We start from the raw sequence: 25,580 nt of genomic DNA, 5'->3' as shown, positions 1-25,580 counted from the left end.
GGAGGAGATCAAAACTCCAGACATCCAGAGGCCCCCAGAACACAAGAGACCAAGGAAGACCAACAGAGGGGCAGCCGCGCCACTGTTCCAGTAAGAGCTGAGGAGAGTCCCAGATGAGGGCTCATTCAGCAGCCGTGGAGCAGAAGCCAGGGGGGGTCGCAGTGACGCGCCCGTGAGCTCCGCCGGCAGCCAGCTGTGCCTGAGTGACCGAGCCCCAGGCCGAGAGGCCGGGGGCACCCCACCTCCGAAGTGGCCCGAGCGAGCCCCAATAAGCGGCCGCCAAGGAGTGAGCCGGTGTGTACCCGGACGCCCACCCCCAGATACAAAGAACCACCAACGCACCGATACCTGAGGGAGTCCGCCACCGGCAGGGGAAGTGGTGGTGGGTGGAGATAGGCCTCCAAACCTTGGAGGGCCCGAGATGTCCCCAGAGAGGTGGCGTCTGATACCCAACCTGACATATAGACACAGACATACAGGCACACACAGATACAAACATCCATTCCCACCCTCATGCTCTCATATGCACTTCACACTCAACTGACGTGGAGACAGACATAAAGGGACGCTGTACACACGATCACACTCCCCAAGCGTACTCTACTAACCGGGTCTAGGTACCCTTGCCCCTGGAGGGGGGAACTGCACCCAGACCCAGGTGGTGTTACCCTTTTCCCTGCGGTGGGGAAAGGCAGACCGCCCCGACTCCGCAGCAGCAGGGAGGCCCCAGACCGTGTGGCGGAGTCTAAACAACAAACAGACATTTTTTCCTTCTTTGTTACAGTCAGGTCTATTAACACCACCCACTGAATTCTGCTGCTGACCCACATCTCAAAAATCCAAATCTTATTGAGAGCGAGAGAGAAATAAATATATTGGATATTGTGGCAAATCCTACTCAAAAAACAAATAAAAAATATCAGACGAGGACAAGAGAAACAGAACTAGTAAAAAGTCTTAAAATCCACAAACATACAACTTTGTTTTTATATTCCAAATATATAATATTATGTCTTTAACCCTTGGATTCAGGCAATAATACTTAAATATTGTGGTTTATGTGTTTTCATACATAGTTCTACATTGCTAAAGTTTTTCTGATGTTAATCATTATTAGCTTCATTTCTTTATCATTGCAGCAATGTTGCAAAACCAGGAAGACAAAAAGCCTTGACGACCTGGCGCTTAAATTAGATAACAGCCTCTTTGTTTGTGTGCCAACGCTTGCAAATCAAACCAGATCCAGCTTCATAAACACAAAAACAAAACCTAACAGAGTCATCACGTGGTTTCTCAGAACAGCACAGATGGAGTGCTGTTTGAGTCCAGTGGAGGCGCTCTAACACCGTGAATGATCAGAAGATTTGCTGAAGTTTTCCGCTGGAGCTTCAACTTCAACAAAGAAACACAAACTCATGCTTCAGAAGGGTGTTGTGTTTTTATAACCTCTCAAAATAAAAACAGGAAATGCATCAGAGCTCTGTCTGATTTTAGGTGGATTCCTTTGTTCTGGTGTGAAAACAATATACTTCTTCCCACTTTAAAGACAGCAGAAATTCAAGAATGACAGAAGTTGTAAGTTTACATATGTTGGCAAATTAAAAGATAAAGAGGCAAATCTCAAATTTAAAAGATGTGATGTTGCTGGAAGCTAAATGAGATCACTCACTTTGTTCTTTTGTTCTTTGACATTTCACGTTCTCTGAATTCATTTGAAAAACCTGCTCATTTTCTCTACATAGTTAAAGCTCTAGTTCATCATCATCATGTTATAACGCTGAAAACAGCCTCTGTAATCTGGTTAAACTGGTTACTTTGCTGCTTTTCTGAGATTAAATATGATAATCTCTGAATATCGGGAACCTTTACTCTGACTGCTTTCTCCTCACATTGCAGCATTTAGTGTCTAACCTTACCCAAAGTTATTAAGTGTATACGTTTTTCATCACTACGTGTTTTTCTCTGGTCTGTCTATCCCAATATTTTAGAAATAAAATCTTTTCTTTTTTGCTTTGGTTTTTATATTTGACAGCTTTGTTGACTTTTCTAGACTTTAAATCATATTATAAGCTCATGAAATACAACAGTTACAAGCACATTACACCTCTGAGTATGTTCTAGTTAAAGAGTCAGCAGTATCTGATCTTGACCTCTTCTCATGTTTTCAGTGTGCAGGCTTTCATGTCACAAACTCTCAGGTTAAACAGAGGTGGATGACCCCTGTGGTTTGCCAAGCTTTAAACTGCTGAACTGTATTTGATGGACCTCAACCACATAACGCAGTATAAAATTTATACTGCCGTATTTATAATATAAATACTGCTTACAAATCAATAATCTCTTAAACTTAATTTATGATAAATATAAATCTTTTACTTCCGTTGGTGCTTCGTGACTTTTATTTAAGCGTGATTTTGACTGCAAGACTTTTACCTGTACAAACGTGTTTTTACTTTGGTTTATTGTTGGATGCTAGTTTGTGGAACAATTCTTTTACACTTCTTTCACTTTGACTTGACCCTATAGTCCAAAAATGTGCATTTTAGGTTAACTGGTGATTAAATGAAGCATAGGTGTGGATGTGAGAGTGTATGGTTTGCTCTTTCTCTCTCTCTGGGCGAGACCTGTTAGAGTGTACCTTATCTCTTGTCCCAAATCAGGTGGAATAGGTTGCAAGATAAATTTGTGGGTGGATGAATATTTGTATCTGGATTACTCTGGGAACTCAAGGTTAATTGCATAGTTGTGTAAACATGAGCATAATTTAAACTACTTTTAAAATGGCATTAGTAAGAATATGATTAAGTACAAATAACTCCAGAAAATATGTGATAACAGCTGTGACACAAATATACATGATTGGTATGTGTCTTTAATCACTACGTCACTTTAGGTCTCTAATCAAAATCACAGATTAGGCGCTACTAGCTCTTTGTTTCTGCCTGAAGCGTTTCACTTTCCAAAATAAATTAGTAAATAAATAAACCTCGGTTCTCCCATTTTGCCTGGTTACTGGTGAGGCGCATCCAGCTTTGAATTCCTATTGGTCAGAGAGGAGTCACTGCGCGTGCGGACTCAGAGGCTGTAGTTTCATTTTGTGGCAAAATTAAAACAATAAACGGTTGTATTAATTTTTTCTTCTTATGTTGAGAGAATTGAATTGAAAATGAGGACGTTTATGATGCTGCTTCTTTACTGGACAGCGTCTGTGTCTGCAGGTAAGCTTCATAAAATGAAACTGTTCTTTAGAGATAGTGTTGCTCTCAGGTGGCTCAGGTGTTACTGTAAACAGACTCTCGGCTTGCATATATTCAAGAGTCAAGGTTTATTTTTATTTCGCAGGGTTGTTGTTGTTGTTGTTTTAACAGAAATACACATGCTTCAACAAGATGTTGCTTCTCACCAGCATCTACAGTACAATGATCAGTAAAACAAATAAAATACAGCGATAACAAATCTAAAATAAGGATAAATAGCAATGAAGCAGCAGCCTGCAGAGACTCTGAGCAAACTCACAGAGAGGGATTAAATTAGATCAGATTAAGTGTGTGTTTATGGTTTGTAAAGGGAGGGGCCAAAGTACATTTATCAGTCCCACAGTTTGTGCAAAGAAGCCTTCCAGCATCCTGCTGGTTCTGCAGCTGATGCTCCTGCACCTCTTTCCAGATGCTGGAGTGAGAACAGGCAGTGAGAGGGCTGGTTTGGGTCCCAGGTGTTTGTAGCTGTTTGCAGAAAGCCTACAAACAGCTACAAACATCAAAACCTAAATGAGTGTTGGTTTACAAATTATTTTTGTTGAAATTAAATTTCCAATTGTAGAAGAAGAAAAATTTAAGCTGCTCATAATGTTTTATGGTGTAAGGTATAAAAGTGTAATATTAGCAAAAAGGGAAAGAAACAGATGTAATCTGCACAATACTAAAAAATGAATTCATTGACAGCCTATGGTCAGGTTAATGCCATAATAAGGACTGTAAATCATTACTGATGCAAAATGAAAATATAATCAAATCAAAATGACCCACAAACACCAGTTTTTACAAAACGAATTGTAAAAGTTTTTAAAATAAGATGATCAGAAAAGATAAAACATTGATTCATATTTTTTTTTGTATTTATAGAGGGGACATTATAGTTTTTTTATTTTGAAAATATGCTGATTTTTAAAGCCGTGTCTCACTACATTAAACATTTCTTCCAGTGAAGCACTCTCTGAAGTATTTCTACACTGCTTCCTCTCAAGTCCCAAACTTCCCAGAGTTCGTGGTTGTTGGGATGGTTGATGAAGTTCAGATGGTTCAGTTTGACAGCAACACCATGAGAACTGTGCCCAAACAGGACTGGATGAACAGAAGTATAGATGAGCAGTACTGGGAGAGAGAGACTGGGGGCTTTGTAAGTGCCCAGCAGGTGTTCAAAGCCAACATTGAAATCGCAAAGCAGCGCTTCAACCAAACTGGAGGTTTGTTTATGTTTTATTGTTTTTTTACTGATATTTGCTGTTAATGTTTTCAGCATTTATTTTAGTCATAAACAGATTTGCATACATACACTTTAAAAATACTTCATTCAGATTAAAGATTTAAATACAGGATGACTCACGATGAATGTAAAGGGCAGATGGAGGGCAGCTAGTGAATCAGGAAGTGCAGAGGATGAGTAAAGAAGACGTGAGGGCAGCTGTAAGAGGATGAAGAGTGAAAAGGCAGTTTGTCCAGATCATACCTGTGGAGTTATTGGGATGTTTAGGAGAGACAGCAGTGGACTTTTTAACCAGACTACTTAACATCTGGGGCATGGGGAAGCGGCAGTATGGCTTCATGCTGAGAAAGAGCATCACAGACGTGATGTTTCTTTCAGTGTTGATGGAAAAGTTTAGAGGAGGTCAGAAGGTGTTGCAAAGAAAGCACATGATAAGTTGTCAAAAGGTGAACTGTAGTGCTGCATGAGAAACTCAAGGATGACAGAGAAGTATGTGAGGGTGGTGCAGGACATGTATCTGGACAGTGGTGTGTGTGGTTGGAGTGACAGTTGGGTTCAAGGTGGGGGTGGGATTACATCATGGATCTGCTCTGAGCCCCCTCATGTTTGTAATGGGGATGGGCAGGTTAACAGATGAGGTCAGACTGAAGTCTCCATGGACTTTGATGTTTCCAGAAGGTATTGTGATCTCTAGTGAGAGCAGGGAGCAGGTGGAAGGGGTGGGGTTATACGCTGGTGAGAAGAGAAATGAAAATCAGTAGAAGCAACACAGAGTGCATGTGTGTGAATGACAGTGTAACAGTGTTACAGAGAGGATGCAAGAAGCAGAAATAGTGATGATTATTAATTTAAATAACTAGGTCAGCCATCCAAAGTACCAGGCAGTGCACAACAGAAGTGCAGGGTGTGATCTGTGGTACAAGCAAGAGTGAAAGGGAAGGTTTACAAGAGGGTATTGAGACCTGCTGCGATGCATGGTGTGGAGATGAAGGCACCGAGTTGGAGGTAACAGAGCTGAGGATGATTTTATTGGGAGTGACCAAGTGGCAAGACTGAGATGGTTTGGATGTTGAATGTGGAGCTGAGAAGAGAAAGACCTTGGAGGAAGTTCATGGATGTAGAGAAGGAGGATCTGCTGTGGCGACCCTTAAAGAGAGTGACCGAAAGAGGAAGAAGAAATGAAGAATTGTGAAGTCAAATGACGTTTTTCTCTTTCATTAAAATTTTGAAAACAGTATTTGTACTGAGCTCACATCTTACATAGCTTGTCTTTAAGGATATTTATTATTATGCTTATTGAAACCAGTTGTAGCAACTCACTGCTGAACAGGCTTCTCTGTCCTGAAACCCTCCTTCTGTGGAAGCTGTGTTGAATCAGGTCAGGTATTTTAGTCTCTGTTGACTTGTGTCTCTGTGTTTATATGTTGGATCTCACTCTGGTTCACTGTCGTCTTCGTCTCTGTTCTTCTTTCAGGTGTTCACATTGTCCAGCGGATGTACGGCTGCGAATGGGACGATGTGACGAATGAGGTGGACGGATATGAGCAGTTTGGTTATGATGGAGAAGACTTCATAATATTTGACCTGCAGACAGAGACGTGGGTTGCTCCTAAACAACTGGCTGTGGTGACCAAACACAAGTGGGACAGTAACAAGGCTTTTCTAACCAGTGTGAAGAACTATTACACTCAGATTTGTCCTGAGTGGCTGAAGAAGTATCTGAACTATGGGAGGAGCTCTTTAATGAGAACAGGTATCACATGACCAGACTTAGTGTGATAATTTACCTCATTTTTATTAAGTAATACAACTATTTTATCACCAACACAGTTAAGTTCAGTGTATTTTCTCTCTTCCTCTCTGTCTGCTAATCTCGTGTGTTTTTTTTAAACAATAATCGAAATGTAATTTATCCGTTAAATTTCAAAACCATCACTTCATCCTTTTACAATGTGTTTCCCCCTCCCTTCAAATATTTTCCTTATTTCTTTATTTTTATATTACAGAGTCTTTATTTGACTCTGTAATATCCTTCACATGGTACTATATGTACATTAATATGTGTTAGCATGCTGTTAATACAGAAACAGTGACCTGTGTGTCGCTTTACTGTCCAGTTCTTCCCTCAGTGTCTCTCCTCCAGAAGTCTTCCTCCTCTGCCATCAGCTGCCACGCTACAGGTTTCTATCCTGACAGAGCCGAGATGATCTGGAGGAAAGATGGAGAGGAGACTCATGAGGGTGTGGAGATAGGAGAGATCCTCACCAACAATGACGGGACCTTCCAGATGAGTGTTAACCTGGATCTGAGATCTGTTCCAGCTGAAGACTGGAGGAGGTACGACTGTGTGTTTCAGTTCTCTGGTATAAATGAAAACGTCACCACCACACTGGATAAAACAGCCATCAGGACAAATGAAGGTAAGAATATAATCAGAAATGATGAAGATGTGTTGTTTTGTGTTTGAGCTGATGGGTGTCATAAAATATTGACTTTATTTTCAAAATCTAATTTTACTCATTTTATAGCCCACAATGGACCTCCTGTATGAACTCATGATATATAAACAGTCTAAAACAGAAAAAAACCCACAAACACAAATAATTTTTATATGTAATAAACTAATCAATCATGGTTTGCAGTTGTAGCACTGACACTTTAAATGTTTGGATTTAATATAATATTAGTTTACTATTAGTATAAGTCAAAGAAGTTAAAGACATTAAGGACACAAATTTCAGTTTTGTTTTTCTCTTTATTTTCATTCAACATTTTTTGTTAATCATTGAACAAAAATTTGAGTGTATTTTTTTTGCAAAACGATATTTAAAATTAATAAATCAGTTGTTTGCTGTTCTTCTTCTTTGTTTTTTCCTTTGTTTGTTTTTAGCCTCGACAGAAGTGCCCAACATCACGATCAGCCCCAGCTCCAGCCCCACTGCCGTCCCCATCAGCGTACCCATTGTCACTGCTGCTCTTGTTCTTGCTGGTGTTGCACTAATCGGATTCATTATTTACAAAAAGAAAACTGGTGAGTGAACCAAAGTGATGAATTCAGTATTTTTAGTGTTTTTCCAGGTTGCACATTAAAACAAGCTTCAGGTCCTGGTACAGCAATGATGTTTAAAGCCCCAGAGTGATGAGACTGTAACAGTATTATCACAGTGAGAGAAGGAACCAATAGTAAATAAAGTAAAAGGTAAAGTAACATGGAGAGCTTTGTAAACCAGTTTGAGTTAGTGGTGTAGGGATCAGTGTTCCTGTATTTACAGCTATGATCACTGACATGTGATTCTTTCTTTTATTTACAGCTAAACCTTCTAAACCTTGTAAGTAAATTTCTCATGTAGACATTTTGAGCTAAAATCTGTTCACATAAAAATCTGTTTCACTGAATGTGAATTAGAGACTAAAATTAAATGCATGGAAACAAAGCAGATGTTGGAAATTAACAACAGCATCACCACAGAGCAGCTCAGCTGGTTGCTGAAGTTTTTATGTTTTGATTTTGTCTGTCTGGTCTGATTTTTGTAGACATGAAGACTTCACCTGAAGATGATCCTGAAAGAATCCCTTCAGGTGTGTCTGTTTGTGCTTGGATTGGAGGATTTTTTTGTGTCCTCATAAAAATAGTAACGTAGTGGCTTTATTTTTACATTTTCTAAATATGAAAGTAGAAGGTTAGAAATTCAAACCATGTGTTCATATAGTCAGTTATAATAGTTTATAGTTACACAGCACTAAACAGAACAAAGCAATTAAAGCATCAGTACTAAAAACAAGTACCTTAGAAACATAGACGGCCCTGTCTCTGTTCAGTATGTTCAGTAATATTCTACAGTAACAAACTAAATCTGTGAATCACTGCACGTCCTGTTACTTTAATCTGTTTGTCTGCAAATGCTCATCCGTCTCTTAGCTTCAACGTTTCCCTGAACTCCTCAGGATCTTCATTTATTCTGCTCTCTGTCATTTTTCACCACCACACATCCTCATTCTTCTTCTTCTTTCATGGCCTGGATGTTGCCCAATAAACTTTTCTCCATGTTCACTAACTGAGATTTCTGTAGTTGTTAAAAGTCCGCTACAGTAGTGCTCACATAAATATGTTTTATAAGCACTGCGAAATTTTCTGACCTACACAATGAAACAGTGCTCACATATTTTAAAAAGTTAAATATTCAAGTGACAGAAACAGAACGATAAACCCTCCTGCAACTGAGAAAACTTTCCCCTCCTGTCTGTGTTTGTGTTCATGCTGTTTGTATTTAACACTATCATCAACATCAACAGATCATTTTATTTTTTAGTTGAACATAATCATTTTGTATTTTTCCTCCTCAGATTCAAAACCTTCTTCAGACATAACCATCAAAACTGAGCTGATGACAAGTAAGTACAGGCTCTCTATGACACACAGTCTTAATCTTTGTGTGGTACTGCATGTTTTTACTCATTAATCTCATGGATCTTTATACTTTGATGCATTCTGAATTATTAAAAACATTTCTGAACTGTTCAGCTGGTCTGACTCACCAGCTGTAGATTTCAGGTATAAACCTCCCATTGCCATCATATCACACGTTTCTTCTCCTACAGTCGATTGTTTTCGGGTTACTGTTTTGAAATGCTCTTATCTAAACAAAACAACATCCTCAGAGGGAGCAACATACATGCTGAACATGGCAACCACTCGCAAAGATCTAGATATAACAAACTAGACATTTTTATGCTCTTTCTTATCTGGGTAAGAATCAGTCGCTTCCACTAAAACCTCGTATATGAAGAATAACGAGGCCATATAACAGATTTTACTGAGGAACAAGTAACTAGTTAAACTGTATCACTAGTGACATGATAGATGAGGAAAGTTTGTGTGGAGATGGTCATGGCCCAGTGTGTGTGACAGCTCTTCCATCATGATGAGCTTTTGACCTGAATGTTTTTTTTCTTTAGAGTAATTCTGACAAAGAGTGAAATGTGCAACAAAGGTAAGTGACGTCTCTGAACACATCACATGTACCACATACAGTCATCTTTGTGTTGTCCTGAATGCATTTAAAGAAATCCTCCATTTTTCACAATGACTGCATTTGCTGATGCATGAAGAATTTTTCATTCACTCCTCGTTAATGAAAGCTGAATCTTTCTTTGAACAGGAGACACTTTGATCAGGTGGACTAACTTCACTTCATGAGGATTCTGCATCACTGAACTCCTGAGAAAACATTTCTACTGTAATGGACATTTTCTATTCCAGCCAGGACAGTCGTGTCAGGACCGTCCTGGCTGGGGTGGCTGTAGCTCAGGAGGTAGAGTGGGTCACCTACTGATCGGAAGGTTGGTGGTTCGATCCCAGGCTCTTCTGGTCTGCATGCCAAGTATCCTTGGGCAAGATACTAACCCCAAGTTGCTCTCTGATGCATCCATCGGAGTGTGAATGTGTGTGACTGTAGTTAGAAAAGCACTAAGTACAGATAAAGTGCTTGTGAGAATGGGTGTGATTGGGTGAATGTGACTTGTTGTATAGAGCGCTTTGAGTACTCTGGGAGAGGAGAAAAGTGCTATATAAGAATCAGTTCATTTACCATTTACAACTTGTGACTGAAACATACACAAAATACACCAAACAACATGAAGGAACCAAATTTTTACTTTTATGTCACAGGAAAAAAAGAGAATTACTATTTTCTGTGAGAAAAAATACTTTTTAGCCAAACTAACTTTATTTATAAAGTGCTTTAATACAGCAAGTCCTGACCAAAGTGCTTAACATTAAGAAGAGAATAAAAATGAAAAAATAAAATAATTAATTCATTAATAACAACAACAATTATAATAATATTAACAATAATTATAACATAACAATAACATAAAGACATAAAAATAAAACTACATAAATATAAACACTGAAAAAAACATAAAAAACAATTTAAATTTTTTAAGTATAATTTTATACTGTAGGTCTTTTTTATGCAATAATAAGTAAAGATGGTCCTGAAGAAGAAAAACGACATCTGTAGGAATTATGTGTTTATTTTCCTCAGTGTTGGTCTGAGTGTGTATTAACATTATGCAGTTTTAATGCTGCTTTGCTACAGCAGTTAGTTCTGCCTGTTTGATTTTAGTTTAACTCTGGATGACTTTCCTGACACAACCTCAAAGGGGCTTTGCGTTTTCAGCTGGAATTGAACCATCAACCTTTTACTGACAAGGTCAGAATGCTAACCACTGCACCTTTGGAGATATTGTGATTTAAGGTCAATAAGTTGAAAATAATAGTTCTCTGATTTGCTGTGCTTTGAACTAACTGCAGATCAGTTCATTTACAGTCACTTTACAATCACAGTTTTTTTTATGAGCAACAACATGAGGTGTCTTGAAATACTGAGTTTAAGATTTATAAAAGTTTCCATAAATAATTTGTTTCATCTTTAATAAAAATATGAATACGCTGATGAAAGCTATAAATAAGGTATTGCAAAGAAAAGCTGTACTCTATTATTGCTATTTCTATGTTTTGTTCAAACCCTGGTACATGTGACAGTGATGAACAGTCATGACTTTAATGGTAACTGTATCATATATACTACACAGAAATGTATGTGTATATTTTATTACTGTTTGTTCTGTTAGATGGTCAATGCAGCTGCCAAAAATCAGGTTTACAGTGTGTGTGTGTGTGTGTGTGTGTGTGTGTGTGTGTGTGTGTGTGTGTGTGTGCGCGCGCGTGCCTCATGTGGGATTTATTGTAAAGATTGTTTTATGTTGGATGTTTCAGGTCAGCTGTGTTTTGATCTACAGAATCAGGGGAAAGAGTCTTTGTTTTGTTAGACTACTGCACTGTTTCTATACTTGAACATCTAAATAAAAGTTTTACATTGTGGTCGTGCATAATGTCGAGTATTCATAGTGTGGAGAGGAGAGTATAATAACATGAGTGAACAGAAACTTTGTGAATATGAGTCATGTTCCAACCTGACACCACAAATATTGAATTACTGAGTATGTAAAGGTGGGTGCATCACTACTTTCAGCCAAGGAGATGATGTACTTTATAATTTTAGTTTGTTAAAGATTTCTGTTCCAATTCTGGATGAATTGGGCTTCAGCTCCAGATCCAAGTGACAGTAGGTCAAAATGTTACCTGTCAGTGTCCAGCATCCGTCTGTATTCAGTTTGAATATCACTATAAACTTATATGGATGAGTTTATGTCCTTTATTCACTGTAACATTTAACTTTTGAGAGAGCAGGATGAAGACAGTAGAGAGCAAAAAGAAACAGAGTGGACATGTGGTCAAATTCACCGAACAGCATAAAGTTGTAGCTTCAGTATAAAGCAGTGTGTTATACTGTTATCAATTATGGATCCTAAACCTGCCCTTATCATAATAATAATAATAATCTTATCTTAATTGTTCTAAGATGATATTTTTGTTATTTTCTTGTTCCTAGTTGAATGAGGATGATGCAGAGAGAGAGGACAGAGAGGTTGTATAAGAACAGGAAGACTGAGGGAGCAGACAGTGAAGGCAGCTGAAAAACAAAATTAGTTTTTCATGTATTTCATGGAGACTTTGTTTTCCAGTAGCACACGTAAAACATGCCAGTAGACATTCTGAACAGGGGATATTGGTTTGAATAGCAGCATTTTACAGGATTCACTCCAAACATGGCTGAAGAGGATGGCTGCCACTACAACGATATGACAGAGTACAAATCAGTTCTCCACTCATAAAACTGGAGTACACGATGCCCTGTGCTGTGTTTGCATGATAAAGGGAGGGTTCGATGAATTCAGAAATATTAATATGAAACAACTCTATTACCAGTTTGCTTCACGTACTGGTCTGTGGAGTGGCAGCGTGATTTTCCAGTATCTGTACTGAATAATGCCACTTAAAGTACTTGATGATTTGGTGGAAGCCTCTGTGGTTAAGAGACTGAAATACTGTTTCTTATCTTATTGCTTTGCCACAAGTAGTTCTTTAACTTCTTTAACAAGTCTTCGCTTGGGTTGGGTAACTAAAGGCTCCGCCCTAAAACAGGTGGATGAGATTACAATCACTGATTATTCACTCTGATTCATTTTTAAACATTACAATACGTCATCCAACTAATTAGGCTGCTTTTGAAAGTAACGTTTTAATGTGTATCAAATAGAATTGAGGTTTGAAAATGTGAAAATGGTTGATGACATTTGCAAGTAGCATTTTCTCCTAATATTAACGACAAGGTGTTAAAATGCTCAGCCCCCAATCATAATGCGTGGCGTTGTGATTGGGGGCTGAGCTCCTTTAAAAGTCTGAACCTACAACTCCCCCAGTCTACTACATGAAGTCTTGCCCCCATAATTTTGATTTAGGGGCTTGTTGGACCAACTTCTCCTCTTATTTACTTATTTTGCTCTTTATGTGAAATAACAGTGGCATTAACCTACTACTGTAATTATGTTAGTCTTCATAAACTTTACACACTCAAAGCAAAAATAACTACACTAAGCTGTGTTGTGAAAGAGAAAATTAAACTGCAAATAGAATAACGAAACAGTTCCTGTTATAAGATTTTGCTAATGAAATTGAAATTAACCGCCACAGAATGAATGCACAGTTTTTTGGGGGTAATTGTGCCGGGATGAGAAAAGTCTGGGCTTCTCTGCTCAGGCTGCTGCCCCCGTGACCTGAACCCAGATAAGTGGAAGGAGCTGGATGCCGTGTTTGAACTTCAGCAGGACGTTTCAACCGTGTCTACACAACTGAATGTATCAGATTGCTGCTTTGTGATTGGCTGATTAGAAATGTGTGTTAATGAGCTGTTTAACAGGTGTACCTAATAAAGTGTCTGGTCAGTGTATATGTATAACCTGTTTTCCTTTTGAACCACAGAGGGGAACACTTCACCACAGTTTTAGTCCTTGTAGTGTCAATAAAACACTGTGTTTGTCCTCTGGTGACATTTTATTTGGGAATGTTTTCACTCTAAAGGGAGCCGAACAACACAGAGACAATAGAAACAATAGAAACTTTAACCTACAAAAAGTCTGAGCAGCATGACTCATAAACTAAACATACTTCTGTGTGGAAGCAAAGGCAGAAACACCTGGCCTCTCCCCGCCTCCTTATTTCATCACATTTTGCAGACTTTACTTTCAGTTCTGCTGATAACATCAGTGGTTTATTTTAACCCAGATATTAGTGACGTTGGCACTGAGGATGGTTTTCATTGGCTGATGATGCAGCTTTGACCTCAGCTTTGGGTCTCCATGCAGACCCACATAGATAATAAGATATTAGCTGTTAGATTATCGAGAGGTCACCATGAAACTGTTTATTTTTCTGCTTCTCCTGGAAATACACGGCACTGTGGGACGTGAGTTAGACATTTGTATCACTTACAGTAAAGTTTTTTAAACTTTGTTTTGCTAAGAAGGACATATTTAAGATTATTTTTAAAAAGGCTATTAATAGGTGTGTTTGCCCATGTTTAAATAAAAGCCATTAATATCTCTGCTAGTTCTGGGAAAATGCTTCAGGAAGCTTGATTAGCATCACTTTCAAGTCACAAACACCAAAAAGGTTTGTGAGTTTTAATCACATCAACGTATCAGTGACACCAAAGGACTTCCTGATTCCTGCACAGTTCAGGGTGTGTCGGCAACATCACTAACAGTGTAACATCCATTACTCATCATCTGTTATTAATCACATCAATTTAGACTCTCAAAATAAAGTTGAACAAAAATACAATCTGATATTTTCTAATTTTACAACATTTGAAAAGAGCCAATAATGAGTTATTGATTATTTGATTCATAATTACATCGGTATTAGTCTCAAACATAGTAAAAAAAACCTTTGTGTTGGACTGTGCCATAGTTAAAACTGCCCTTAACTCAGCACTGTTAGAATGATAATAGGATGATTAGATGAAATATGAACTGCATGCACTGTTTCTGTTGAGTCTAAAAGCTGAAACAGTCATTGTTTCTTACAGTGACTCACTCTCTGAGATATTTCTACACTTCTTCCTCTGGAGTCTCAAACTTTCCAGAGTTTGTAGCTGTTGGTTTGGTTGATGATGTTCAGATGATTCACTATGACAGCAACACAGAGAAAGCAGAGTTTAAGCAGCAGTGGATGGAGAAAGCTGCAGAAGATGATCCAGAGTATTTGTCCCGCCAGACTAACAGGCTCATGAACACCCAGCAGGTCTTTAAAGGCAACATCGACACTTTGAAGCAGTGATTCAACCAAACTGGAGGTTTGTTCCTGTTTCACTTTTTTACTCTTAAAATGAAGCTTTTTATTAACCTGACTGCTGACACTGAATAAAATCTCTCCAGGTTTTAAAGACCTTTGTTGTTACAGACTAGACTTGTAGTCAAGACTGCCTAAACCAAGACCAAGACAATACCAAGACCAGAGGGTATCGAGACCAAGACAAAGACAAAGATGAGACGAGACTGAGACAAAAAAGTCTTTACACTGTCTCTCACCCTCTCTTGTTTTTCACATAATGATATTATCCTATATCCTCGCATGTGATTGGCCACAATATGGAGGGATTGGAGCATAGCTGAGCCACTGTGTGAGAGCTGAGCAGCGAAAGGAAATTAAGTGAGGAGCCGGCTCTCGCTCAATGGGAGTCCACTCTTCTGATTCACTACAAAGCACTCTCTAAGCATGCTTTTGTGCACGACACATTATCGAACGTTGGTTTGTGTGTCATGGGTACACAATCACTATCTGAGACAGCAAGACAGAGACAGCGAGACCAAGACAAGACCAAAGTCCGTCGAGACCAAGACCACGTAAAAGTGGTCTCGAGGCATCCAACTCTATTACAGACACAAGCTAGCTTGTTAGCGCCCTTAATGGAAGCTTAACCAGCCAAATTTTCAACATTATGCACTCCACACTGCACTCCACACTGTATATAAATGCCACTTGTTTTGCACATATTCAACTCTGTATATTTTATATATTTTACTATTATTATTATTATTTTTTTTTTTTTACTATTTAATTTGTAAAAATGTGTATACACACACACACACACACACACACACACACACACACACACACACGTAGGAAAATATTTAGTATACACATCCAGAAATGCATACACTATTATATATTGTACATATATTTATTAGTTTCAGGTTGGCCATTCTTGTATTTTGCTCGTTTGTGTTGTTGTGTTTGCACATCTCTGTTGCTTGTGGGGCTCGCACACAAGAATTTCACTCGCATGTGCTGTGCCAGTGTGCCTGCACATGTGATGTGACAATAAAAGTGATTTGATTTGATTTGATTTTAAAAAGCTGATTATGTGTATTTATGTAGTTTTTAATCGAAGCTCTTCAACTTAACTCCCTCATCTGTGGGCAAATATCAACTATTTCCTGCCCCTCTTGGTTTCAGGTGTTCACATTAACCAGATGATGTACGGCTGTGAATGGGAAGATGAAACGACTGAAGTTAACGGATATCATCAGTATGGCTATGATGGAGAAGACTTCCTATCATTTGACCTGAAGACACAGACATGGATCGCTCCAGTAACGCAGGCTGTAATCAACAGTGACAGATCTCTTTCAGGTGATCTGAGGAACTATCACTCCAAGCTTTGTCCTGAGTGGCTGAAGAAGTACGTGAACTATGGGGGGAGCACTCTGATGAGGACAGGTAAAATCACATGACCTGATTTATTGTAATACTTTTAATTAACAGGCCACATCCTGATCTTCTCATACATTTATTACCACTTTATCACATTTATGCTTTTCATTTTTCCCAATTTCTGTTTATTTTACTATCCAGTCACCATCGCTGCAGCTTTTTACAGCACTCCCTTCACTCAGTTGTGTACTTCTTGTAATTCTCCCATTTTCTTAATTATTCTTTAAATGGCATGTATATTAATTTGTGTCTAAAACATTCAAAATACATCAAATGAAAATGGTAAACTCAGTATGAACTGTGATTTTAGATTTATTTTTTTAATTTTTTAAATCTCTCAGAGCTTCCATCAGTGTCTCTCCTCCAGAAGTCTTCCTCCTCTCCAGTCACCTGCCACGCTACAGGTTTCTATCCTAACAGAGCCGAGATGGTCTGGAGGAAAGATGGAGTGGCGCTTCATGAAGGTGTGAACATAGGAGAGATCCTCACCAACAATGACGGGACCTTCCAGATGAGTGTTGATCTGGATCTTTCATCAGTCACACCTGAAGACTGGCACAGCTACAGATGTATGTTTCAGCTCTCTGGTGTGAACGAGGACATCGTCACCAAACTGGACAAAGCAGCGATCAGGACCAATGAGGGTAAGACTGGAAAAAGAAGTGAGTAAAACTTTTATAAATACACCTTTATTTGATCTTATTTGGATTTTCCATTTGGCTCCACGTGAAAGGAGGAAACTGGAAGAAGCCCTTTTCACACATGCTTAAAACAAACCACGTGTTTGATAGAGATTAGGGAGCAACAGGACTAATCATTCAGTATTTGATTTTAATAATGGACGATGTAGGAGTGAAAAAAAAAACAACCAAAAAACTTTCATTTTTGGGCTTTAGTACAAAGTTAAACTGCTGATCCAAAACTTTCAACAAAAATCTAAAACAGGCAACAAACTGGTAAATCTAAAATACACTCAGAGAAATCACACGAGAGAAGACAAACAGACACTAAAACAAAGACTGAAGGGAGGGAAGAGTGTTTATAAACACATGAGGTAATCAGAGAGTGGGAAACAGGAGGGTGACGAGACACAGCTGACGTAAAACTAAACGGATGAAACACTGAGTGAACTTAACGCAGGGACAGAAACAGAGACCCTTCAAGGACCAATAACACTCTGTGTCTACAACACTAACAACAACTAAAACACAAACAGGTCTGAAGGATCCACTAATGCAGCACAGGTGAAAATAAAGATCAGACAAGTAAAGTAAGTCAGACAGGTAAAAACTAGAAACTTTAATTTTAATGTGTTTTTTTTTATTTTTTTTTCTGGTTTTATGTGATCTGTTTATAACATGGAAGAATCAAACCTGCTGTGATATGTGTTCATTCACCTGTTGTTGATGACTGGCTCAGTGTAACTGCTAAACATCAAACTGTGATACAGTTTGATTATTCACTAATCTACATTAAAACATTGTGTAGTTTAGTTCCTGTGGTGTTTTATAGATAAAGGTCTGGTGTGGTCTTAATGAACGTTGGTCCAACAGTGAGATGAACTACAGAATGTAAATGTGTTGGTTTCAGGTTCTTCAGTCTTCCCTGCTGGTGTTGTTGTCCGGATTATGGGCATCCTGCTCCTCCTGACTGTCTGCTTCTCTGCAGTCTTTATCTGGAGGAGAAAATATAAAGGTGAGAAATATGAAACACATTTACCTTCAACATGTTTCCAACATTTTGATGTTTATGCTCTTATAATTTGATGTTTCATGTCTGTTACTTCCCATGTGATAAAGTTCATAATGTGTAAATATTTGATATTCAATCAAATGTTTCATACAAGTGGTGCAAACAGTGCCTTTATTCTTATGTGCTTTTGTATGTTTTGAATAATTAACTGTATTACTGTCTGTGTTTTCAGAGCTGCACTGACAGTAAGTATTTAATTTATTATATATATGTATATATATTTTATTAGATTTTCTTAAAAATAATTTTATTTGGTTTTTATATTTCAGATTTAAATGCTTATTTAAAATGTTTGAGACTTAAGATGTTTAAAAGATTTCTCTGTCTGTGACTCAGTGCAGCTTTAGAAAGAAATTTATCGCTCAACCATCTCAGCTTCGCATGAAGTCAGCCTCTCCCAGCTGAATGACTCAAAGGTACATCCAGGACGAGATGCCAGTCTATCTGAGAAAGAGAGAGACAACCACACAAACTCACACATGCAGGGAAAACTTAGAATTAAAATGATTAATTAATTTCTGGTAATTAAATTATTTTAGAATAAACATTTAACTTAACCTACAAAAGGGTCTTTCTGTGTGGCGCTTACATGTTCTCCCCGTGTTTGCGTGGGTTCTCCCCGGGTACTCCGGCTTACTCCCTCCGTCCAAAGACATGCAGTTAGTGGGGACAGGTTAATTGGAAACACTAAATTGCCCATAGGCCTGAATGTGAGTGCGATTGGTTGTCTGTGTCTGTGTATTAGCCTTGCAACAGACTGGTGACCTGTCCAGGGTGTACCCTACCTCTTGCCTTAAGACAGCTGGGATAGGCTCCAGCGCCCCCAACGATCCTGAAAATGATCAGCGGAAACGAATGGATGGATGCATTTAACCTGTCATGCATCTTTTTATACTGTGGATGGAAACCTACACCGTTACAGTGAGAACCTGCAGGAACTTATGATCAGGAAGCTTCCTGCTGCATCCAAAATGGAGAAACTGAAAATAATACAAGATGTTATTTTGTTTTAATTTACAATGCAAGTCAGATTCAGTTTACATAAAGTGTTTGCACTGAAAACCTTTAGTTTTGGTGAGAGAGATCACTGCAGGAGCTCTCAGACAAAGCTGAACACACACACACGTGTGCTTTTAAGAAATTAAAGAAAACTGATTTGCTCACAATATATGATGTATGACAGAATATGATGAGCTTATGTTAAGGCGAACTGAAGAGGAGGAGAGGGACAGGTGCTGCTAGGGCGAGACTCTCGCAGAGTCCTTTAGTGCTGCAGGCAGGCAACGTGTTCAAATAGCGCACAACTTCAGGTTTTTTATTTCTATATGATAATTCTGCATTATTAAGCAATAAGAACAAGTAGTCTGATGTCCTGTAATCATTATGAAGCTATATTATTATTACAATTACATAATACAATTATATATTGTATTATGAAATACAATGAAAAATTACGTTTTTGTACAGAGTATCGGTATCTGATCAGTATCGTCGTTACCACCCTGAATTTTACTTGGTATCTGATCGGAAAGCAAATCAGTGGTATCGCACATCACTACAGAAGTCCACAGGAGCTCTCCCTTAAAATGAAAAAAGGGACATTTTAAAATTCTTTATCATTAAAAAACATCACTGAAGCAGAAGCTAAATATAACACAAACATAACAGTTTGCCTCCAAAAAGTGCCTGTGAATCTGGTACCTGTTTAATTAAATAAACTTGCTTTTGGCTATACACTCTTGTGATGTGACTTAAGGACACTTGGAGTACAGTAAAAAACAAAACAAAAAACAAGCCTTATAAGTGTTGCTGCCACAGAGCTGCCCTTGCTTGCTTGATCGCTGATCTAGAACTTTCTACGTGTGTAAGCGTGTGGGTGGGGGAGGGGCGCATTGACTGGGCAGGAAAATCAAAGCCTTCATGTTCCGTTTATAAATGGATGGAAGTAGAGCTAGCTAAACTGAGCTCACTAACATATCTTTACTGTATTACAGAGCACAACAACATCGCCTATACTGTGCAGTTTAAGCAAATTCAAGCAATGCAGACACATTACACCACCCTACGTCACTTAGCTTCTATAATGGCTGCCAGAGCTGTACTGGGTTTTATCGAGCATTTTCCCGATGGGCCGGCCTCTGGACACTGGATTACCATCAACCGTGACTCTCTCCTGTGTGCAGTTCCCTCGTTATCCCTCAGTGTATTTAAGCCCCGTGTTTCTGTCTGTCACTGTTGCGTTGTACCATCATCCTACACTGTATGTTCGGTCCATCAACCTGCCTAATTTATTTGTGTCATTAGTTTAGTTAGTTTTTTCCTTGTTCAGCAATAAAGCTGTTTTTTAAGTTTACGTTTTGTGTCCTGGAGTCTGAATATTGGATCCTTTTTCTGGCTTCCTGCACACAGCACATGACAAGGAATTTAAAAAATGTGGGATTTTATCACAGGACAAAAAGGGCCTGTGTCCGGAGAGATCTAGCAGTATACAAATTTATGAATCTGTCATCAATAATCTTTACGGAGAAAATATGGGGAGATCAGATCAGTCACAGAACATTATATGGATATTATATGGAAATGAATATTATAAAATATCTTGTAAAATACAAGATATACATCCCAAAGATCACAGATCTGGCAAAAGGTCTTTAAAGATTTGTCTGGAAACATTTTATATAATAAACTAAAATCTGCTAGCTCCAATGGCAAATTGGCAGGCCTTCATGTCAAAATATGAAGGGTCAGACACAGATCCTTCAGTGGAGTGTTTTTGTGTTTGTTTTTTATCTTGTCCTGCCTGGCAGCTTTTGCAATCAGAATAATGAACTGAATTAACGGCGGTGCCAAACCCATTTTGCTTCTCCAAGGTCAAGTCTACAAAAACTCTATTGGCTCCTCTTGTTCATGTGTTTCTTTTATCTGTTTATTTATTCATTTCTATTTGTGTTACTTCAGTTATTACATTATATGTGGCATAGTGTGTCTAAGGCATGAGAGAAAAAAAGAAAGGGAGAAAAATCGAGAAAATATAATAAAAGGGTAGAGTACAAATAGAAAAGCACAATGTACCGCAAGCTGCTGCACCTGTAAAAAAAACAAAGATACAGCACCTGGAACAAAAAACACTGCAAATGCACAGATACACAAATCAATAACCTTCTTGTGGTGAGTGTGTGAGAGAGAATACCTGTGTCTTTGTCATAAAGGTACTTTAAAGGCACCGGTTTAGCTCAGTGGGATGAGCGACCCTGTGTTTTATGGCTGAGAACAGCAGGTTGAGTCCGACCTGTTGCCCCTTGCCACATGTCTCTCTCTCTCTCCCTGGCTTTTGTTTTTGTTTCAGTCTTAACTGTACCTTAAGGGCCAGAACCAGAAAAAGGCCCCAAAAAACAAATGTGCTTAATAAAATTAAAGTCTGGAAGCCACAATAATGCCCCCCAGGAGCCAGAGGCAAACAGAGATGGAACCAGGACAACCAGGCCATCCACAGCCCCCAAGAATACTGAAGACCTGAGGCCACACATCTCGGCTTTTTATGTAAAAACCATGTCAGCTTTGACAGTTGACTTTTCATATCCTTATAAAGGAATAAGGAAAGGACCACGGAGAGTAGCCTGCTGATCTCTGCAAGTGACTGTAAGAAACATGAGCAATCTGACAGCTCCCCAAAAATGAAGCTAAAACATCTCCAAAACGTCCAGGTCATAAGCTCTGATTCCTCCATGTCAGCCAATCCATCTGGGATCAAACCAGGGGCAGATCTTCAGAGTGGGGGCTGCCCATCTGCTGTAGAGCCTCTTCAGTAAACCCGAGAAAAAAACAGAGGCCCCGCTGCACTTTTTCAGTAAATTAAATGTGTTAGCAAGCTGTAACTGACATCATTAGCTAAGACGAGCTGTTGAGGAAAGCCATGCTCATTAACTGGTCAATGCATATGAATGAATTTACCCTGACTAGAGAAATCACTGTGAGCTTGAAAGTTAATTAAAATCAGCTGGAATGTAAATGTGTTCTGAGCTTCTGTTGTTTAAATGTGCTATAAAATATAAAAAATACATTTTTCATAGTACATGTTTGACACATATTTTTTCATTTAAAACAATGGTAACATTAATAAATATAATTAACATTTATACTATAAGGATAGAAACAAAGCATGGCTCCATTTGCATTAGTATTGATCTAATACTGACTCTAGTGCAAACAGCAGCATGTTTCAGTGTCTCCACATCAGTGAGGACAGTAATACCAAATCAAACGACCGTGCTCTTCATTAATCCCTCATTAATGGCACATTTAACAGTTTTAGCTGAAGATGAATTTCTGAGGATTGAAAATGTTAAATGTTTTTTTGTAATCATATTTTCTAATATTCTTTTATGTATTTCATGCACGTATTTTAAGACAGGTGGGAATTATGTCTCCTCACCCCCGTCTTCATCACTAATGGCCTAGTCCAGTATTTACTTGGGCGTGACTTAACCAGTTAACCAATACTAACCTGTTATATGTCAGCTGGTCTATCCATGAAGATGTGATTGGTTAATTTGAATTTTTTTCTGTTTCCTGTTTTTAGCGTAAGCACACTGTTACTGTGTTACTATGACCCTGATGAAGGCCACAAGCCGAAACGCACTGGTTAGTCAATAAAGTTGACTGACCAACGCTCTTCCTCCTCACATGTGGTCACAACTCTGCTAACAAGAGCTCAGACTGTCCCTCTGATATCCTGAAATATGTCAGGATTTATACAACTACTTCAACTCCTGAATTAAACCATGAAATTATCACTGCTGCTGCCTAAAAAAGGAAGAAACATCTTCCTTTTTTAGTTTTGTTTCTTCCTTTTTTTGTTTAGTAAAATCAGGATCAGCTGATCATTGCTTGATGTCATCTCCATTTTTTTCACAGTGTTTTTTCACATGTGTTGAGTTTCTTGCACAGCAATTACACATCCGGAAAACAGAACCATGGAACAATGCCTGACTTGAGAAAGTGCTGCATTGGATTGAGTTAACTGTCCTAAAGCTCACTGCCACTGCAGTAGACAGTGGACTACAGACTACCATCAACTACATAAGAAGAGGATGGCCCAATTACAGTGGTAATTAACCACTAAACATCAGAACTTACATGAAAGTGAAAAGTTAGCTGTCAGAGGCTGATGCCTTTTGTCTTACAAGGATGCAGGAGCATCATTCCAGGGTCACAGAGAGCAGACATTTTAAATAAAATATGCTGGGAAACAATGACTCATCAAGTCCAGAGATGTGACAAATTAATTGGTTTGGTGGCCAAGGCTCTTGGTGGAGCTGATTAAAAGTGATATAACTGCTGATACGTTATGTTTCATGTTAAGGAAACTGCTCTATAAGTTTTGTAAGTGACTTTGGTTTATGTCATTATCCTTATGTGATAACTTTACTTGCAAATTACATGAAGCTTATAGGTGAGTACTGTGAGGAAGATCTGTAATCACTCATCTGCCTGGTTTCCTGTGTGTTCGGGTGCTAATCAGTTCCTTACATCGGTTCCACTTTCCCACAGTGTCAAACTCAATGCTGACATCATCGTACATCCAGCTTGTTATCAGTGCTTACTTCAAAAGTCTGCATTCTGATGGTACGGTGGTGGCATCAGTGCCAGTGGAATTAGCAGCTTGCACATCTGAAAATAGCAACTGTCAGTACTGAAAGGTATATACAGATGTAATAGCAACATATAGTCTCATCCTGAAGTGATATTTTTCATTGAAGACTTTGCTTATTTCAGCAAGACAATGGTAAACAACAAACTGGAGCTATTACAACAGCATTTGCTGTTACCAGGTTAGACTTGAGTGAATTGTACACGTATCAGTTTCATGTTCTGGGTTGTTAGTAGTTGTACCCAGTGTTATCTTGTTTTGCTGTAGTTCATCTGTTTCATGGTTCAGTGTGTTGTGTGAGGCTTTATTTCAGGCAATTTATTTTTATTTGGTAGGAAAGTGTAGAAAGTAAGAGGGAAGTAGGACAAGAATGAAGACATGGAGAAAATAGTCTGGGACAGAGTTGAACCGATGTCCCTCCAGAAGGCCTTTGGTAGATGGGTCACCTCTTCTTTGTCTGTTTTTTATGTGGTGTCAAAGTCTCAATGTTCAGCTGAGTTTATAAATAACTTCAAGGTGTATAGTATAATTAAATAAAGGTTATAAATAAATAAAATAATTTATATATATAAAAAATGTGTCTACAAGCGTTCTTGATTTTTACCACACAATGGCCAAACCATTAACTTTATTTGGAAGGTATATATCAACATCCTTAAAGTCTGACACACAAACAAACAAGAAAACTCAGACTTTATTATGAAAACTGTTCTGTCTATAGGTGGGGTATTCCACCTACACAATCAAAAGTAAAGATTTGTCTTTTTTTGTTATTGCTGTTCAGTCTTGACCTTGTGAGCATGACTCGCATCTAAAGATTCAAAGGTTTAGGCAACGAAACAACACAAAATTAATCAGAATGTTAATCCAGAGGGAGGGAAACACAGGAACACTCTCGACATTCCTTAGGGATGGGACACCAGGGAAGACCTGTGCACAGGGAAACATACAATTAATTGCCAGAAGTCGTAGAGGACACGGTCAGATATCTCAGGGATGGTTTCATTCACAAGGCAGGTCAACGATTTAGAGTTGAGTGACTGTCAGTCACTGCCTCAAGAAGGTGGGTGATGATCCACATGTGAGGAGGGCGGGGACTTGAAGTAAAGGCCGCCCACAACGATTACACACACACACAAACCTGCCAGAGGAATATCAAGGCAAGAGAATGATTAGCCTGACTGGGCAAAGGGGCAGGACGAACTTCATGTGTTGTGATTCCCCGCACTTTTAAGACTACATTACTACTGTCCTGTACTGCGTATAATTGAAGTTTATTTTCTGTTAATGTATCTCAAAAAATGTCTAAATATTTTGACTCTCCTTTTATTTTGATTGCACCGACTTTTTCACAGACATTTAAAAATGAATAAAGTTTTTTATTGAGTTACAGGCTTTTTGCATGTTAACTATTGTCTTTTGGAAAATGCTTATTCAGGCTTGAAAACTTCAAATATGTTGTGAGTAAAGTGCCAAACTGAAAAGAAAGCTGTAACAATCGCGGAATTGGTCAGCAGGGGGCGCTGTAACACTGTTTATGTCTCTATAACAGCTATCCAGCTTATCATTTTCAGGGTCGCGGGGGGGCGCTGGAGCCTATCCCAGCTGTCATAGGGCAAGAGGCAGGGTACACCCTGGACAGAGGGAACCATTTGCACTCACTTTTACTCACATTCTATGGGCAGTTTGAAGTTTCCAATTAGCCTAACCCCACTGCATGTCTTTAGACTGTGGGAGGAAGCCTGAAGAGAACCCACGCAAACACAGAGAGAACATGCAAACTCCAGAAAGACTAGTGATCCTTAATTTTTTAGGGCTGTCATGGTTTTCAGTTTTATTTATACCCCAAATATATAAATATATGGGTCCCACCACTTTAAAACTGAAAATCATGCCAGCCCTAAAAAATTGTGCTTAGATAAATATTTTCTTGATTTTGTGCATGATTAATTAGATATCTGAAAGCATTTTCTGTTATATTTTACTATTTTTAATGATACGGTTATTAGATGT

At 38.6% G+C, this 25,580-nt stretch overlaps 3 protein-coding genes and 1 long non-coding RNA gene across 5 annotated transcripts in view; 3 read left to right on the top strand and 1 right to left on the bottom strand.

The window, feature by feature from the left end:
- LOC101471461 (class I histocompatibility antigen, F10 alpha chain) overlaps positions 1 to 11,368 on the top strand; it is a 76,057-nt gene extending 64,689 nt beyond the window's left edge. Inside the window, exons 1-9 of one of the 2 annotated variants that reach the window (XM_076878923.1) lie at positions 3,002 to 3,218; positions 4,202 to 4,462; positions 5,957 to 6,235; positions 6,600 to 6,902; positions 7,373 to 7,513; positions 7,794 to 7,811; positions 8,017 to 8,061; positions 8,827 to 8,874; positions 9,439 to 11,368. In XM_076878923.1, coding sequence (XP_076735038.1) covers positions 3,167 to 3,218; positions 4,202 to 4,462; positions 5,957 to 6,235; positions 6,600 to 6,902; positions 7,373 to 7,513; positions 7,794 to 7,811; positions 8,017 to 8,061; positions 8,827 to 8,874; positions 9,439 to 9,443 — 1,152 coding nt within the window. In that variant the 5' untranslated portion in view covers positions 3,002 to 3,166 and the 3' untranslated portion in view covers positions 9,444 to 11,368. Of the gene's footprint in view, positions 1 to 3,001; positions 3,219 to 4,201; positions 4,463 to 5,956; positions 6,236 to 6,599; positions 6,903 to 7,372; positions 7,514 to 7,793; positions 7,812 to 8,016; positions 8,062 to 8,826; positions 8,875 to 9,438 lie in introns of those variants that run through there. The other variant, XM_076878922.1, reaches the window with a different exon arrangement.
- The window catches only part of LOC101471753 (class I histocompatibility antigen, F10 alpha chain), a 111,794-nt gene that overhangs the window by 67,975 nt on the left and 18,239 nt on the right, over positions 1 to 25,580 (top strand). The gene's annotated exons all lie outside the window — the stretch shown is intronic.
- LOC101470990 (BOLA class I histocompatibility antigen, alpha chain BL3-7) lies at positions 13,729 to 18,513 on the top strand. The gene is given in 7 exon segments (XM_024798363.2): positions 13,729 to 13,853; positions 14,478 to 14,744; positions 15,908 to 16,171; positions 16,507 to 16,809; positions 17,756 to 17,860; positions 18,090 to 18,102; positions 18,254 to 18,513. Coding segments are annotated over 6 exon segments (1,002 nt in total). The 5' UTR covers positions 13,729 to 13,801; the 3' UTR covers positions 18,101 to 18,102; positions 18,254 to 18,513.
- LOC143414526 (uncharacterized) lies at positions 17,494 to 18,621 on the bottom strand. The gene is made up of 3 exons (XR_013095150.1): positions 18,507 to 18,621; positions 18,285 to 18,361; positions 17,494 to 17,840 (listed from the first exon to the last, which is right to left on the bottom strand). It is a non-coding gene; the product is annotated as an uncharacterized LOC143414526 (long non-coding RNA).

Source organism: Maylandia zebra, linkage group LG22 (assembly GCF_041146795.1).
Source record: "Maylandia zebra isolate NMK-2024a linkage group LG22, Mzebra_GT3a, whole genome shotgun sequence".
Classification (NCBI taxonomy): domain Eukaryota; kingdom Metazoa; phylum Chordata; class Actinopteri; order Cichliformes; family Cichlidae; genus Maylandia; species Maylandia zebra.
Note: the sequence above shows the minus strand (reverse complement) of the source record. Positions and strands in the feature narration are given on the sequence as shown.